Genomic DNA, 13,780 nt, shown 5'->3' on the forward strand with positions numbered 1-13,780 from the left:
CCCTCAGGGGTGTGAATTTTTCACACCCGAGAGCCGTGGCTGTGTCAATCGAGATTTTTAGTGTCACCCAGAGTGCCGCTACCCCAGTGGAAATCCGGAGTGGCCCCTGTCTTCGATGGACACAGAGTCCCAATCTCCTCCCTCCAAGATCTAGACCAGCGCCACCGACTTTAAAAGACTAAATTTCCCACCCCGCCCTACGTCCACTGCGACTGAGAGCTGGGGTTGATTCCCCCCCTGCTCCACGTCTCTCCACCCTTGACTTCTCTCTCTCCGTGCAAGACCCCAGCACCTGCTTCCTCCACTCCTGCCCTTGTGCCTCGGGCAGAAACCCCGTGACCTTGTGGACCTTCCTCCACCGCGATGCCATCCTCTCCTCCTTCAGTTCTGCCCTCTCCCGATCAAGCAACCTTGCCTCTCCAACCTGGCCGACTCCCATGCCTGCAATCCCAGCTGCTTGGCCTCCCTCCTCAAACCATCCCCCCACCCCACTCCTCCCGCTTCATAGGATCTCCCTACTTTCTCCCTGCCAGCCAGGCGCCAAAATGCGGCCCTCTCTCCAGACCCTCCCATTCAGGCTAGGTCTAAATCTTGCCAGTTCTTTCTGCAGAACCTCTCTAAGGGCTAGCTGGTGATGACGCGCCAGGCCGACGGGGGCAGGGCCGGCTCCAGGCACCAGTTTACCAAGCAGGTGCTTGGGGCGGCCACTTCGGAGAGGGGCGGCACGTCCAGCTGTTCGGCGGCAATTCGGCGGACGGTCCCTCACTCCTGCTTGGAGCGAAGGACCTCCCGCCAAATTGCCACCACAGATCCCGATCCCGATCGTGGCTCTTTTGTTTTGTTTTTGTTTTTGTTTGGCTGCTTGGGGTGGCCAAAACCCTGGAGCCGGCCCTGGACGGGGGAGAGCTCTCCCGTCGGCATCAGAAAACCAACCTCCGCGAGAGGCAGCAGCTCTGTCATCGGGAGACGCTCTCTTGCCAGCACGGCGCTGTCCACACCCGCGCACCAGGGGATGGCTTAGTCACACATGGTCTACACTACAGATAACCCCGTCAATCAGGGGTGGGGAAAATCCACACCCCGTGCGAGGCAGTTCTACCGACCTAGCCCCCCGTGTAGTCAGTGCTGTGTGACACCTTGGGGAGGTGGATTCATTACGCCGACGGGAGAAGCCACGGCCTGGCCTCTCCATCCATGCAGCTAAAACTCTCACCATCTCATGGCTCTGACCAATGCAGGCTTGCCCCGCTCCGCCCTGTTCGGACTGCTGCTGCGAAAAGCATCACTGACCACCCCACCGCTCTCTCTGGACCTCTCCCCTGGCTCCCCCTTTCTCCAGCACTTCAAACACGAGCGATTTGCCTTCCCTTTCAATTCTTGGTCTTCAGGGCCTGTCTCCACCCTAACCATCATCTCCTTGAAGTGCCAGCCCCCCCCCCCCCCCCCCCCCAACACCCACTTGTTACATTTTCAAACAAGCCCCTCTCTCCCACGCTGCCCCAGTAAACACCCCCAACGCCACCTCCTTGGCCATCTTCCTGGTGGCCTTCACTCGGCTGATGAAGCGGAATTTTGTTCTCTTGCAACTCCCTCAACTCTCTCCTTTGCCTTGATCCCACAAAAAAATTAACACTGGCCAGGCAGCTGGTGCCGGTCCCTCGTACGCCCCCTCTGGCATCCAGCCGCTGTCTCTTGGACCTTCCTTTTGTTCTGTGTTGGTGAAGCACCTAGCGCAATGGGGCTCTGATTCTCTGTGGGGGCTCTGCCCCCCACCCGGATGTTATCATCCTACAAACACCATCCAGCCCTGATCTCAGATTAACCATAACGAGCCAGATCGGCCGGTGTAAATCAAACCAGCTCCATTGATTTCCACAGAGCTAGGCTGATTTGCACCAGCTGGGGATCTGGCTCAGATGACAACAGATTCCCCAAGCCAGAGTGAACCCCCCCCTCCCCCGAGACATGGGTTAAAGGGACTGGACCAGGGTTAATTTCTTGGCAGGACTTCGGGGCAGGTTTGGGGATGTGACACCCAGCGCTGCTTTGAATCATTGCAATACTTCCAAGCAAGGGGGGGAGGAAATGAGGGGGTTGTGGAAGGAGCGTGTGCACTGGAGATAAAAGTCCCACTGTGCTGTAATGTTGCATTAGCATCAGCAGGAGCTATGAGCGTGCAGGGACCGGCCCCCGGTTTCCAGCTTTTTCCTAAGGGGATCGGAGCTGGGTCAGGAAAAAAAATTAACTGGCCCTGAGAACCCTGAGTCACATTTTCCATGGAGGGCTGGTGCGTCGCAGCCGGCGCCCGGCTCAGCCCACCTGCCGCCTTGCTGGGGGACATTTTGCCTACGAGACCCGACACCTACGAGAATCAGGAGGAGGCTGCCCCATGGGAGAACCAGCCTCTCTCCGCACACTGAAAGCACGTCAGCGGGCCAGCCTGCACCAGGAGAGGGGCGAGACTAGGTGCAGGGGCCATCTGTGTGTTTGGCGTTCGTACAGCACCGAGCACAGCGGGGAGCTGGTCCAGGACTGGCTGATCCCCAGCAAATAGTCTAATTGTTCCCCCCTCCTCACCACGCCCACCTTGGGCTGCAACAAGCACCAGATAGTCTGGGGTAGTTTGCAGGAGGGACCCCATGTAGGATGACCAGATGTCCCGATTTTATAGGGACAGTCCCGGTTTTTGGGTCTTTTTCTCACCTAGGCACCTATTACTCCCCGGCTCCTGTCCTGATCTGTGACACTTGCTATCTGGTCAGCCTAACCCCATGCGGACGTGCCTGGGGAAGAGGCAGAGAGCTTGTCATGCAGCGGACACCTGGATGCAGCGCATGGGAATGTCCCGACCTATCGAAAGGACGGATGGGCCGGCCCGTAGAGTGCGAGAGGGGGCGTTTGGAACGTAGCCTCTCTCATCCCAACGTCAGTGGGAATTCTGGAGGGAGGCCCAGCCAGGTGCGAGGGCACATTCTCCTCCTCAGATCTCATCCATGTTCGATCCTCAGCTGGTGTAAATCCCCACCCCATACCATTAATTGCCCATCTACTACTCCGAGAAAGAAAATCATCCGTCACTATTTCTGCTTGGTCAGATCAGCCCACAGCTCCAGCCCAGGACCTATGTCCTCGCCCCACATGTTCACCCAAGGCCTTTGAGGCTCTCAGGCTAGACCTGGTAGGGGGCTGGGGCTTCTGGGAGCAGGGGCCCATCCCCTCCTCAGATCAGAGACCGCCTTCAAGATCCAGATTACCACCACTGGGGCTTCCCTTTTCTTTTAGCTTCTTTCCTCCCGTGGAAGGAGCATTTTTGTTTGTTTTCCAGCTAGGTCTGAGCCCAAACCTTCCTCTCCAAACAGCTCCAAGCTTTGGGGCAGACCAGCTCCCATCCCCTGTATATAGTTTAAATGCCTGCTTCCCGGGACATCACTGTTCTTACTTCCTACTCATCTTATAGCAGCAACTAGGCACCCCAATGACGGACCAGGACCCCCCACTGCTAGGCGCTGTACACACAGACCCAAACATGGTCCTCCTACAGCTTAAACCCGATGGGCTCACTCATTTTAAAGCCACTGTCCTAAAAATTCTCCTGCGGACCCCAGAGGGAGGGCTCCAGAAAACAAACACAATAAATAAAAACCTGTCTGTGAAACAAAGGCAGGACCCGGCTCATGTTCTGTTCCACCGGTTCTCATGGGTATGGTGGGATGGCTTCTTTGTGGGAAGAGGAGCTCCATGTAAATAACAAATGTTAATAGAAGAATGAGATGACTCAAAATTGTTCTTTTGGGACTTAAGGGAACTCAACGCCAGGAGGCCTCCATTCAGCAAAGCACTTGAGCGCCTGCTTAAAGTTAAGCGTGTGCTTTGAAGTCCCATCGAGCTGAAGATCTCTGCTGAATCCGGGCCCTCGTTAGGACAAAACAGTGCGGCAAAGGCGGGCGTAATCAGCACTGTAAGAAACAGGCATCACCGGAGTAGATCAGACCCCGTGATCCAATTAGTCGGGCTCCGAGACCCAGTCTACCAAGCAATCAGAGGTGTGATCCCAGCACACGTGACCACGCCTGAGCTCGCTTTAATCTCGTTAGCTCAGGCAGCAACACCAGTGAAGCCACGGCAGCACGGGCTAGCCACCCGAGGGTCCCGAGTGAGTTTGTACAGCCCACGCTGCTCCGATTGCAAAGACAGCTAGATTAAAGCTACCTCAGGTGTGTCTACGTATGCTGCTATCACACCTCCAACCGCTGAATGGCCAATCAAGATGCTGCGGTTGAAGATGCAAGAAACCCTCACGATAATTTAGGCAGGGTTCCACTAATACAGTGATGGGTGCTATGGGGAAAGACTGAAGAAGAAATTGAAATGGTTATTCAATAACTATTTCCAATGCTTGATTAGCCCTTAAATAGGAAGGATTTAAAGCACTTACACTGTTTATCCTACCTAACATAACTGTAGGCATTCACCAGTTGTTAGTTTTGCCGTTATTGCAGAAATGGCATCGATCTCCCCGAGTGTGAGCATGTCGCTTCCCTCCCTGTCTGACAAGCAACTATGGAGACATTCCAATAAACGGGCCAGGTTATCCACTGAACTCAAGTGGCACAGCTACGTGGACCGCCACGGAAAGAAGTCATTTTACGCCGGCTCAGAATCTCGCCCAGCAGTACCGGCCCCCAAAAGGTCTATAAATAAATATATTTCACATTTAAGCGAGTTTCGGGCGCGTGGGGACTTTGATGTGGTTGGAATTTTAATGTGTTACTCTGCGGGGGACTGTTTTATCTCCGGCGGCAAATATCACGTAGAACATCGAAAGAGGAACGCTTTAAGACCCTAAATTCTAGCATGTGTCTGAGGACTGATGTATAGAAAAAACCCTGGCTTAAGCCACCAGCGAGGACTGGCCACCTCTTGGAAGCCAGGGCCATATTGGCTGAGGATCAAGCTAGTGCCTTGGGGCAGAACTACACAGATTTTATACTGATACCACTAGGTCAGTTAGGGAGCTAGTGTTTTTAATTGATCAAGTTATACCAATAGAACTCCTACCATGCACGCAATTATATTGATACAAAAGTAACTCAGGTCACGTCTACGCTACAGACGTCCACCGGCATATCTAGGTCAGTCAGGGGTGTGAAGAGGTGTGATCGCCGGACAAAACACAGCTGTGCTAGCAAAAGCCCCTAGTGTAAACAGAGTCATATTGCCAAAATTGTGCTTTTGCTGGCAAAGATTATTTTGCTCTATGGGGCTGGAATAAGCGATACCTGTAAAACCTTCCAAGGGTACATCTGGCTTCACACGGATATAATTTATTTCCCATCCCATATGGGACTAGTTATACCGGCATAAAGCCCCTTTATATTTGTATAACTGCATCCACACTAGGGGACTTGTATGAATTTAACTACACTGCTTTTGCGTTTAGACAGTCCTTGGGGGTCTCAAACAGACCCGTGCTCCATTGCGTTAGGCACTATACAATCACACACAGTCCCTCCCGCAAAGAGCTTGGTTTTCAATGAAACCTGAAATGAAATCCTGGCCTTACTGCTGTCAATAAGTGTTCTGATGTTGATTTCAATTCAGACAAGCTGTCACCTCATCAATTTTAAAGTGACACCTTTGATTGAAAGCGTTGTTGCAGCCCTGTTGGGCTCTCTAATATCCTGGGACAAGGTGGATGAGGTGGTATCTTTGATCAGACCAACTTCTGCTGGTGAGAAGGACAAGCTTTTGAGATTCATAAAGCTGAAAAAGAGCCGTGGGTCTGTGTGTGTAGCTGAAAAAGCCTGCCTCTTTCACCACACGAAGTTGGTTCGACAAAAGATATTACCTCCCTCACCTTCTCTCTCTAACATCTGATTTAAAAACAAACTAATATTGTTACAAGCAACACCTCAGGTTGATGAGGTTAATGAGAGGAAGTGGAGAGAGGGGAAAAAACCAAAACACATTTTTCTATATGTTTTTCCACATTGTTTACTTTGTGCATTTGACAGCACTCGGTGTCATCAGCTTCACCATTTCCTCTGTTATAGTCAATTTCATAGTTTTCCCCTGTAGTCAATTTTCCCTTATTGTTGGTGTGGGTCTTTATACACACTACAGGGGAAAGAAAATCTCCCCCCCCCCCCACCTATATATAAGAAAACACAATTGTAAAATACGGCAGGGGGATTCCAGGGTAGAGGTAGGATGTGAAACCACTTTTAAATTCTTTGATTTAAACGGACTGGAGTTTGAGTTGATGGTGTCTCTCTACGCAGAACATTCCTGCTTTGATTTCCATAGGGAATTCTGCTTCAAGTCGACAGCACGACACCAGGGGCAACAGAGCTACTCTGAGGGCTTGTCTACACTTAAAACTCCACAGGGGCACAGCTTCAGTGTGGCCACTACCTATGCCGATAGGTGTGGGTAATCCACTTCCCTGAGAGGCAGTAGCTAGGTCACCAGAAGAATTCTTCCATCCATCTAGTGCTGTCTACATGGAGACTTCGATTTACCCAGCTCCATCCCTTGGGGGATTTTTCACACCCCTAAACGGGGTAGCTGAGTTGATCTAATTTGTAGGCCAGACCTGACATACAGATGAGGACCTGATGCATAGCTTTTAGCTAAAGATCAAGCTAACTTGTACTGGGAAGTTTGGGTTACTTTAAAGATGCTTGCTTAGGAAAGGAGACGGCTTATCGCTGCTACTTCTGTAATAAACATGATTCCTGAATGGGGGGGGGGGGGGGCTCTGTCTAGGTTGCAATACATTGTTACTTGCTCATACATTCCCCAGCCTCGTACCACGCTATCATACCGCTATGCTAAGCGCAGGGTGGAGACCACAGGAGTGTGGTTCTGAAACAGAAGGGGGAGGAGTGGGCTGGGGTGAGGGCCATGGCTCGCTGCTAAGGATAGGAGATGGAAGGATCCGGGTTGGTGATGAGTCGTGAAGCAGTGACACAGGGAACACAGAGGTAAGTGGGTGCGAGTGGAAGATTATGTAGGTGCTCTGGGTGGAAGGATATTTTTGGGCCAACTTCAGAAGTGAGTAAGTCTGTCCAGAGGGAGTCGGAGGCCTCTAGCCTGCCTTGCAGATCAGTAAGTAGGTCTAAGGGAGTCTACGAGCCCCCTAAGTCACCCATGCATAGGCCTTGCCTCTGAATCTGCCCTGTTAACAGGCATGTCCTAGTGATTTCAGTGGAAGGGTCTAGGATACAGGGGCAGGTGCAAGGGTGTGGAAATCAGTGGCCTGGTGCTGAGGTGGGACTCCATGGGGGGGGGGGGGGGGTTATTTACAAACACAGAGCCACTAAGCGTTGGAGGGGGGTGCGGTCAGGTTCCCAGTGGGGGCAGCACTCAATGGGCGTAAAATGGCCCAGTTCCACTGCCATCAATTTGCACCAACCGACGATCTGATTTCCCCCCTCCCCAAAGCATCCACCCGCCACCTTGCCTGCTGGAGGAATGAGCTTTAGAAGGAGATAGCAGACCTAGGGTTAGAACCTTGGACTGACTCCCTGTCTGGCTGGGACAGCACCAGCGTTCTGTGCCTCAGTTTTCCTGTCTGTAAAATGGGGATGATTCTACCGTCTCCACCGCAGTGCTATGAGGACTTCTCTCATAACGGACCAGCTTCACAACAGCGAAGTTTGATGGTTAATGGGTTTGCTGAACCCCTGCCTTCCTCCCTCCCCCCCTAACCCAACCCCCGGCCCCTTTTCCATCTCCTGAGCACACCACAGAACACAGCCCCGCTTGCTCCCTCTGGTTAAAAAACACCCGTCGTGGAGGGGCGGCGGGTGGGCTGCTGATTTCCTGAGTCGACTTGTCTCCCAATGAAAAGCCTGCCGCTGAGTCTGAGATGATGAAAGGGCGCGGAGCCACAATAACCACGGCCGTGCAAGAGACACAAGAGTCAGGGAGACGCTGCTGCTCACCTCCCCCCCGCCCCGGCCCGCTAATACCAACAAGGGAAAGAAAAGCTCTTTGCAGAGTAACATTGCACCAGGCAAGCCTGGCTGACTTCAGTGGAGCGTGTGCCTCATTTTACATCGGGGGAGTGAATCAGGTCCAACGACGCCAAGGAGGGTTTAGCCTCAGGGCCAGTCTGTCTTTGGATTTACTTTGCACCTGGCTCATGCATCCGTGCAAGTTGGTGCTTTTTACACCAGTGCAACCCACCCTGGTAAACTGTACTAGTGCGAGCCCAGTTTTGCACCAGCACATTAGGGGGGCTGCACTGGTGCCCCTGCCTCCATGGAGTTATGTCAACACAAGTTTTCCCAGTCTAGACAAGCCCCTCGCAAATAAAACTAAGGAAGGGGTCTCCAGCTTTGACTGTCGGATTGTGGTTGTGTTCCCAGGCGGCAGAGCGTACTGTAGAATTAACAGGGACCATCCCACGTCTGGAAGGATGGGTCCGGCACCAGATTTGTCCTAGATGCCCATTGAAAAGAAAATGACTGCAGCAATGGGCCAACCCATGGTGGAGATGCTGGAACAAGGAGCTGGGTTTGGGACAGAGGCCTGGTTCTGTCAAAGGTATTTAGGTACCTAACTCTCACTGACTTCAACAGGCATCTAAATATCTGGGCCTGATCCATGTCCAATGAAACCATGGCTCCAGTGGATGTCAGATCAGCCCCTCGAACTGTAGTTTGTGTGAGCAGGAGAGAGATGGGTCCAAATGAAGCACTTCCACCTTCCAACACACACACAGTTCCTGTGGGCCATTTGAAGATGATTTAAGTATCCTCCGAAAGGGAAGGAGCTAACTGTTAAGCACCCCCAATTCAGGGCGTGCTCAGATAGGCTCTGCCCTGTTTAATTATATACACACACACACACTCTGCTGGAGTTACCCCAAACTCAGGGGTCTTAGTCAATGTCAGACCACTAGTGCAGAATACTGTAGCGCTTTCTCGTAAGGGCGTGACTTGCCTTGGCAGGAGTCAGCCTGAAAAGACAGCCACACTCCATGCCCAGCCTGGGTTGTATTTAGGCAACAGCGGATTTCAAAGAGCAGCCCGGGGGACACTCAGGTTGGATCCACAGGGAACCCCACAAATTCAAGCCTAGCTGAGCGACCGCCATGGAGCACCAAGCAGATCCCTCTCTTCCTCCCCAAAATTTGCAGCGCTGGGGAGGTAATGGGCTTCCCTTCACTCTAAAACCCCATCAGAACCTGATTATTTGCTATTCAGCTTGCAATCAGCCCAGGGGTGGGTGGGGTGGGGGAAGACTTAGAGAAACCCAATGAGTAACTTCTGAAACCAATAGAGACCGAATTGCTAAAGCAATAAAATCCTAAGTCTGGGGGAGGGGGATATTTTAGGGCCTGATCCTGCTCACCTGAAACCAACGTCGGTTGTGTCGTTGATTTCAATGGTGACAGGATTGGGGCCATGATTATGGAAGATGTTTGGGCTGGATGTCAATTTGGCAGTATCCAGATGAAAGGGGCCTGACTTTCAATCAGCACGGACCCACCCCCGGCTCCGAGAGAATGAAACCCCATTTCAGGGGTCGCAAGTGAGGCCACAGAAATCTTTAGCCACTTTCGAAAATCCCGGCCTATGCATTCACACAGCACCGTTACAGAAGAAGGATCTCAAAGCACTATCAAAACCAACCAGCTTGGCAGACGAGGGGCCCCGATCCTGCTCCCTCTGAAGTCAATGGCAAGACTCCAATCTAGTGCCAGGGCAGCAGGACTGGGCCGTCTCTACACGTGAATCATTTTAAGCCCCTCTGGAATGCAGCCACCTCTGGGCGGCGTTTGTTTAACACCCCACAGCAACAGATTAATTTAACGCATCGTATTCGATTTAGTGAAAGGCTCAGAGGGGCGGAATTAACTATGTGAGTGCATCCTATGTGCAGTTAAAACTCATTTGGAAGGGGGTTAGTTCTGGGCTCAGGGGAAAGAGGAAGCTATTTCTTCTGGTGATATTTTAGTAGGTTTCTATATGACCCCAGCAGTGGAAAAAAAAAAAAATCTCAGATGCTGAAAACCTATCGAATATGTTCCATCCCCAATCTGAATTTAAATTTCCAGAGGAACCGAGTCACTGGGGTTTGCAGGCAGAGAAGGGAATTGACAGAATACTAGCCAGGGCTTTTTTCTAGCTCCAGGTGCTTTCGGATCTTTCTTTTTTTCCCTTCCCCGTCCCCTTGATAGTGATGGTATGTAACTGAATCGCCCTGAGTGCTTCGCAGAGGCCATGCTCCACAAGATCCCAGGCCTGAAGCCTGTGTGGGAAATGAACCGGCCTTAACACGTTTAGACTTCCAACACATTAAGCAGGTTGGTTTCGGCATCAAAGTGACACCGTCTGTCTGGGCCAAAGAAAGAAAGAAAAAGCTGATCGGTGCGGAGACCTCCTGGGTGAAAAGGAGATACCCCGTCACAGCAGCAGCCAAGTCCACCAGATCAGGGCAGCGTTTTAGCCATTCCTGAAGCTCCGGTTTGCACGGATTGGCAGGGGCAGCTCCAGCTTTTAAGAAGTTATTAAAAAGCATCTTATCAAATGCATTAACCCTGGCAGAGGAGGCGAGAAAGCACCCACAAGGGAGGCAGGTTAGGTTAAAAAGAAGGGGCCGGATCCCCCACGGCAATAGGGAAGTCGATGGAGCTCTGCTGATTTACTCCAGCGGGTGTGCGTCCGCCTGTTCAACTGACATTGAAATAGGACTGTGTCTGGTAGGAAGCACCCTACCGCTTAAAGAACAAATACAACCACCCCAAGCTGAGAGTGCTCAACGTCTCCCAGGAGTAGGCCCTTTTGTAGCACCCCTTCCGTGCAGAAGTGACATAGGCCAGACTGTGATCTGTGATGGCGCTGTAGTCCCAGGCAGCCCTAGGTGAAACATGCCTGACACCTAACAGACCCTACACCCACTGAATCAGAATGGTAGGACTGGAAGGGACCTCCAGAGGTCATCTCCTCCCGTCCCCTGCACTCATGGCAGGGCTACGTATTATCTGAAATCAGAGGCCCTCTTGCCACTGGGCTTCAGAGGCAGGCAGATGGGGCTATCACAGGGCAAAGCGTCCCCATCTGCAGCACGGGGGAGCCTGTGACGTGGTGGGGGCTGATGTTTGTCAAGAGCTTGGAGCTGACTGGGCCAAAGATGGGCATTCATCATACAACTTCATGGCATTTCAGCATTCAAATTCCCTGCTGGCCCGATGCCATTGAAGTCAGTGGAGTTACGCCACCAGAGCATTTGACCCTAGGTTGTCATCATCATGATTATTAAAGAGCCACACTGCATTTTGAGCTGACAAGCCTGGGAAAGGAGGACACAGTTTTAGTGTTGGCTAAAACCCTGGCTTCCCATGACCCTGCTCACGTACTGCCTGGGGACCCTGCCTGGTCAGGAACCCTGGCATCGATTCAAATGGTTTCTCTCGGTTTGTTGAGCTCGCTGGCACATCTGAGCGAGCCTGCCACAGGGAACAGAGGGGAAAGACCAGCTGCCCAGTGGCTCAGAACCTGCCCAGTCATTCTTGTGCGGACTTGGCTCTGGGACGTACCAAAGCCCCTGAGAGTGTCCAGCGGGCACCAGCGGCTGGGCACCCAAGCAGAAACACAGGAGGTGAGCCGGGAGACCCGCTCAGAGATGGCTAGGCAGACAGCAGTTGGCTTGGAGCCCTCACACTCAGAAAGACAAGAGATGAGAGAGAGAAAGCCAGCGGGTGTGGAAGATCAAAGTCATGACATACACGCTCCCTCTTCAGGGCCAGACTTTGCTCTCCGTTACACCAGTGAAAATGCAGAGGAACCCCCCCGGCACTTCACTTATTACTAGTTTTCCCCTAGTCGCTATGAGACTTAGTCAGAGCCCAGGAGGCCACCCTGCCGGGCGCTGCGCAAACACAGCCCGGCTTTGCACCGGAGGGGCTGAGATCCGGACCCGGGGGCCCGCGCGGGGCAGGTTACACCCTGAGCGCCGGGCCGCTTTGGCATGTCACTCACCCCGAAGGATTTACCGACCCGGCAGGTGTCAAAGAGCCAAGAGGGCCGAAAACAACTCCCAGGACTTGCAGACCCCCAGCGAGCCAGACCCCCCCAACGGGACCCGCGCCCTACACCCCGCGTGTCCCACTCGGGCAGGTAGGTGCGGGGAGCCGCGGGGCGAGCGAGGAGCGCTGGCTCTCTCCAGGGAAGTTTTAGGACTTGGCTGGCGAAGCCAGAAATGGGATCGCGTTAGGGGGAGGCGATGAGTGGTCTCCATCCCCCCCCACCACTAGATTTGGGGGAGTCCCAATCTCTCCACCACCTTCACCAGACTCCCTCCGGCCCCTGTAGGGGGGCGCCCGTCCCCAGCCCCCCCCCCAACTCCGCCCCGCCCCCTCCGGAGGGGCCCAGGCCCCCCTGTCCCGGCCTCACCTGCCCTGTTTGGTGATGATCATCTCGGTCTGGTGCTTGTGGAACTTGGCCCAGAGCGGGTAGTTGTTGAGCATCACTTGGACCTTGCCGGAGAGCTGGTAGCCGGGCACCGGATAGAGCGGGCCCCGGGGGAACACGTGCTGCACGGCGCCCGGGTAGCAGCTGTCCCCCGCCGCCGGGCTCGGGTAGAGCTCCCCGCCGCCGGGGTAGAGCTCGCCGGGAGGCAGCGCGAAGCCGTGGCCGCCCGGCTGGGCGGCGGCGGGCGGCGGCTGGGGTCTGTAGCCGGAGCAGCTGCTCAGGGCCGGGCCGAGGAAGCGGCCGGTGGCCGGAGCGCTGCCCCCGAAGCCCCCCGGGACCATCGGGGCGCTGTAGGGCAGGTTCAGCGGGCAGCTCTCCGGAGCCGGGGCGTCGGGGAAGTAGAACCGCTCCGGGACGCCCATCTTCAGCTCGGCCGGCTCCTTGCCCCCCTGCAGATCCAGCGGCTCCTTGGCAAAACTTTGGCTCTCGGCCCCATTCAGCATGGTGAGCGCGGGGCTGCTGGCTCCGGAGATTGGGTCCAGGGCGCCCATCGACTTGCCAAGCGAGGCGGGGTGGGGGAGTTTGCAGGGGAGGAGGTGGGGGGGGAGATCAGCCCCCTCCCCTCCCTCAGCAACTCATCAAGTTGTGCAAAGAAAAAGGGGGGGGGAAAAGCGAGAGACCCCCCCCCGCCGCCGCCGCGCACCAAAATCCCTGCAGCGCTCGCCCCACAGCTCCCAGCCCCACTTCAGCGGCGGCGGAGTCCGGTTCACACGCGGGGCCGGGGCTTCATCGCCGGTCCGGACACGCCAGGAGCAAAGGCAGCAAACCCCCCCCGTCCCGAGCTCGGTGTGTACAAAATCCTCCCAACTAAAGATCCCAGACAGAGCCGCTCGGTTCCAGGGGGCGGGGGGAGTTTCCCCCTGACACCTCCCCTCTTTCCAAGGGTTACGCGAAGGGGGGGGATTTCCCCCCACTCCTGGGAGCTGCCTCGTCTGCCCCGCTCTGTCACTCCACCTGCTCTATCCTCTGCCTTCCAGAGCCGCCCTGGCCTCCCTCTTATTAAAAGCAGCAGCACTTGGGGCGGCGAGGCTCCGCCTCCTCCCTGATGGCCCCGCCCCCTGGCGGGGTGGCGCAAGAGATTGGTTCCCGGCCTTCTTTAAAGCTGCAGGCCCCGCCCATTGGGAACAGGGATGGGGGGGGACTGTCCAGCCAGAGGGGAAAAGAGAACTTAGGGCCCCGATCCTGCCAGCACGGATGCATCACAGACTCATAGAGCATCAGGGTTGGAAGGGACCTTAGGAGGTCATCTGGTCCAATCCCCTTTAATAATGGAGATATCCTATCTCCTAGATCTG

General features: G+C 54.4%; 1 protein-coding gene across 1 annotated transcript in view; it reads right to left on the reverse strand.

The window, feature by feature from the left end:
- Positions 1-13,462, reverse strand: part of TBX21 (T-box transcription factor 21) — a 30,316-nt gene extending 16,854 nt beyond the window's left edge. Inside the window, exon 1 of the mRNA XM_034756271.1 lies at positions 12,408-13,462. Coding sequence (XP_034612162.1) covers positions 12,408-12,976 — 569 coding nt within the window. The 5' untranslated portion in view covers positions 12,977-13,462. The remainder of the gene's footprint in view (positions 1-12,407) is intronic.
- Positions 13,463-13,780: the final 318 nt, after the last annotated feature.

The sequence above is a fragment of the Trachemys scripta genome, chromosome 23, assembly GCF_013100865.1.
Source record: "Trachemys scripta elegans isolate TJP31775 chromosome 23, CAS_Tse_1.0, whole genome shotgun sequence".
NCBI lineage: Eukaryota > Metazoa > Chordata > Testudines > Emydidae > Trachemys > Trachemys scripta.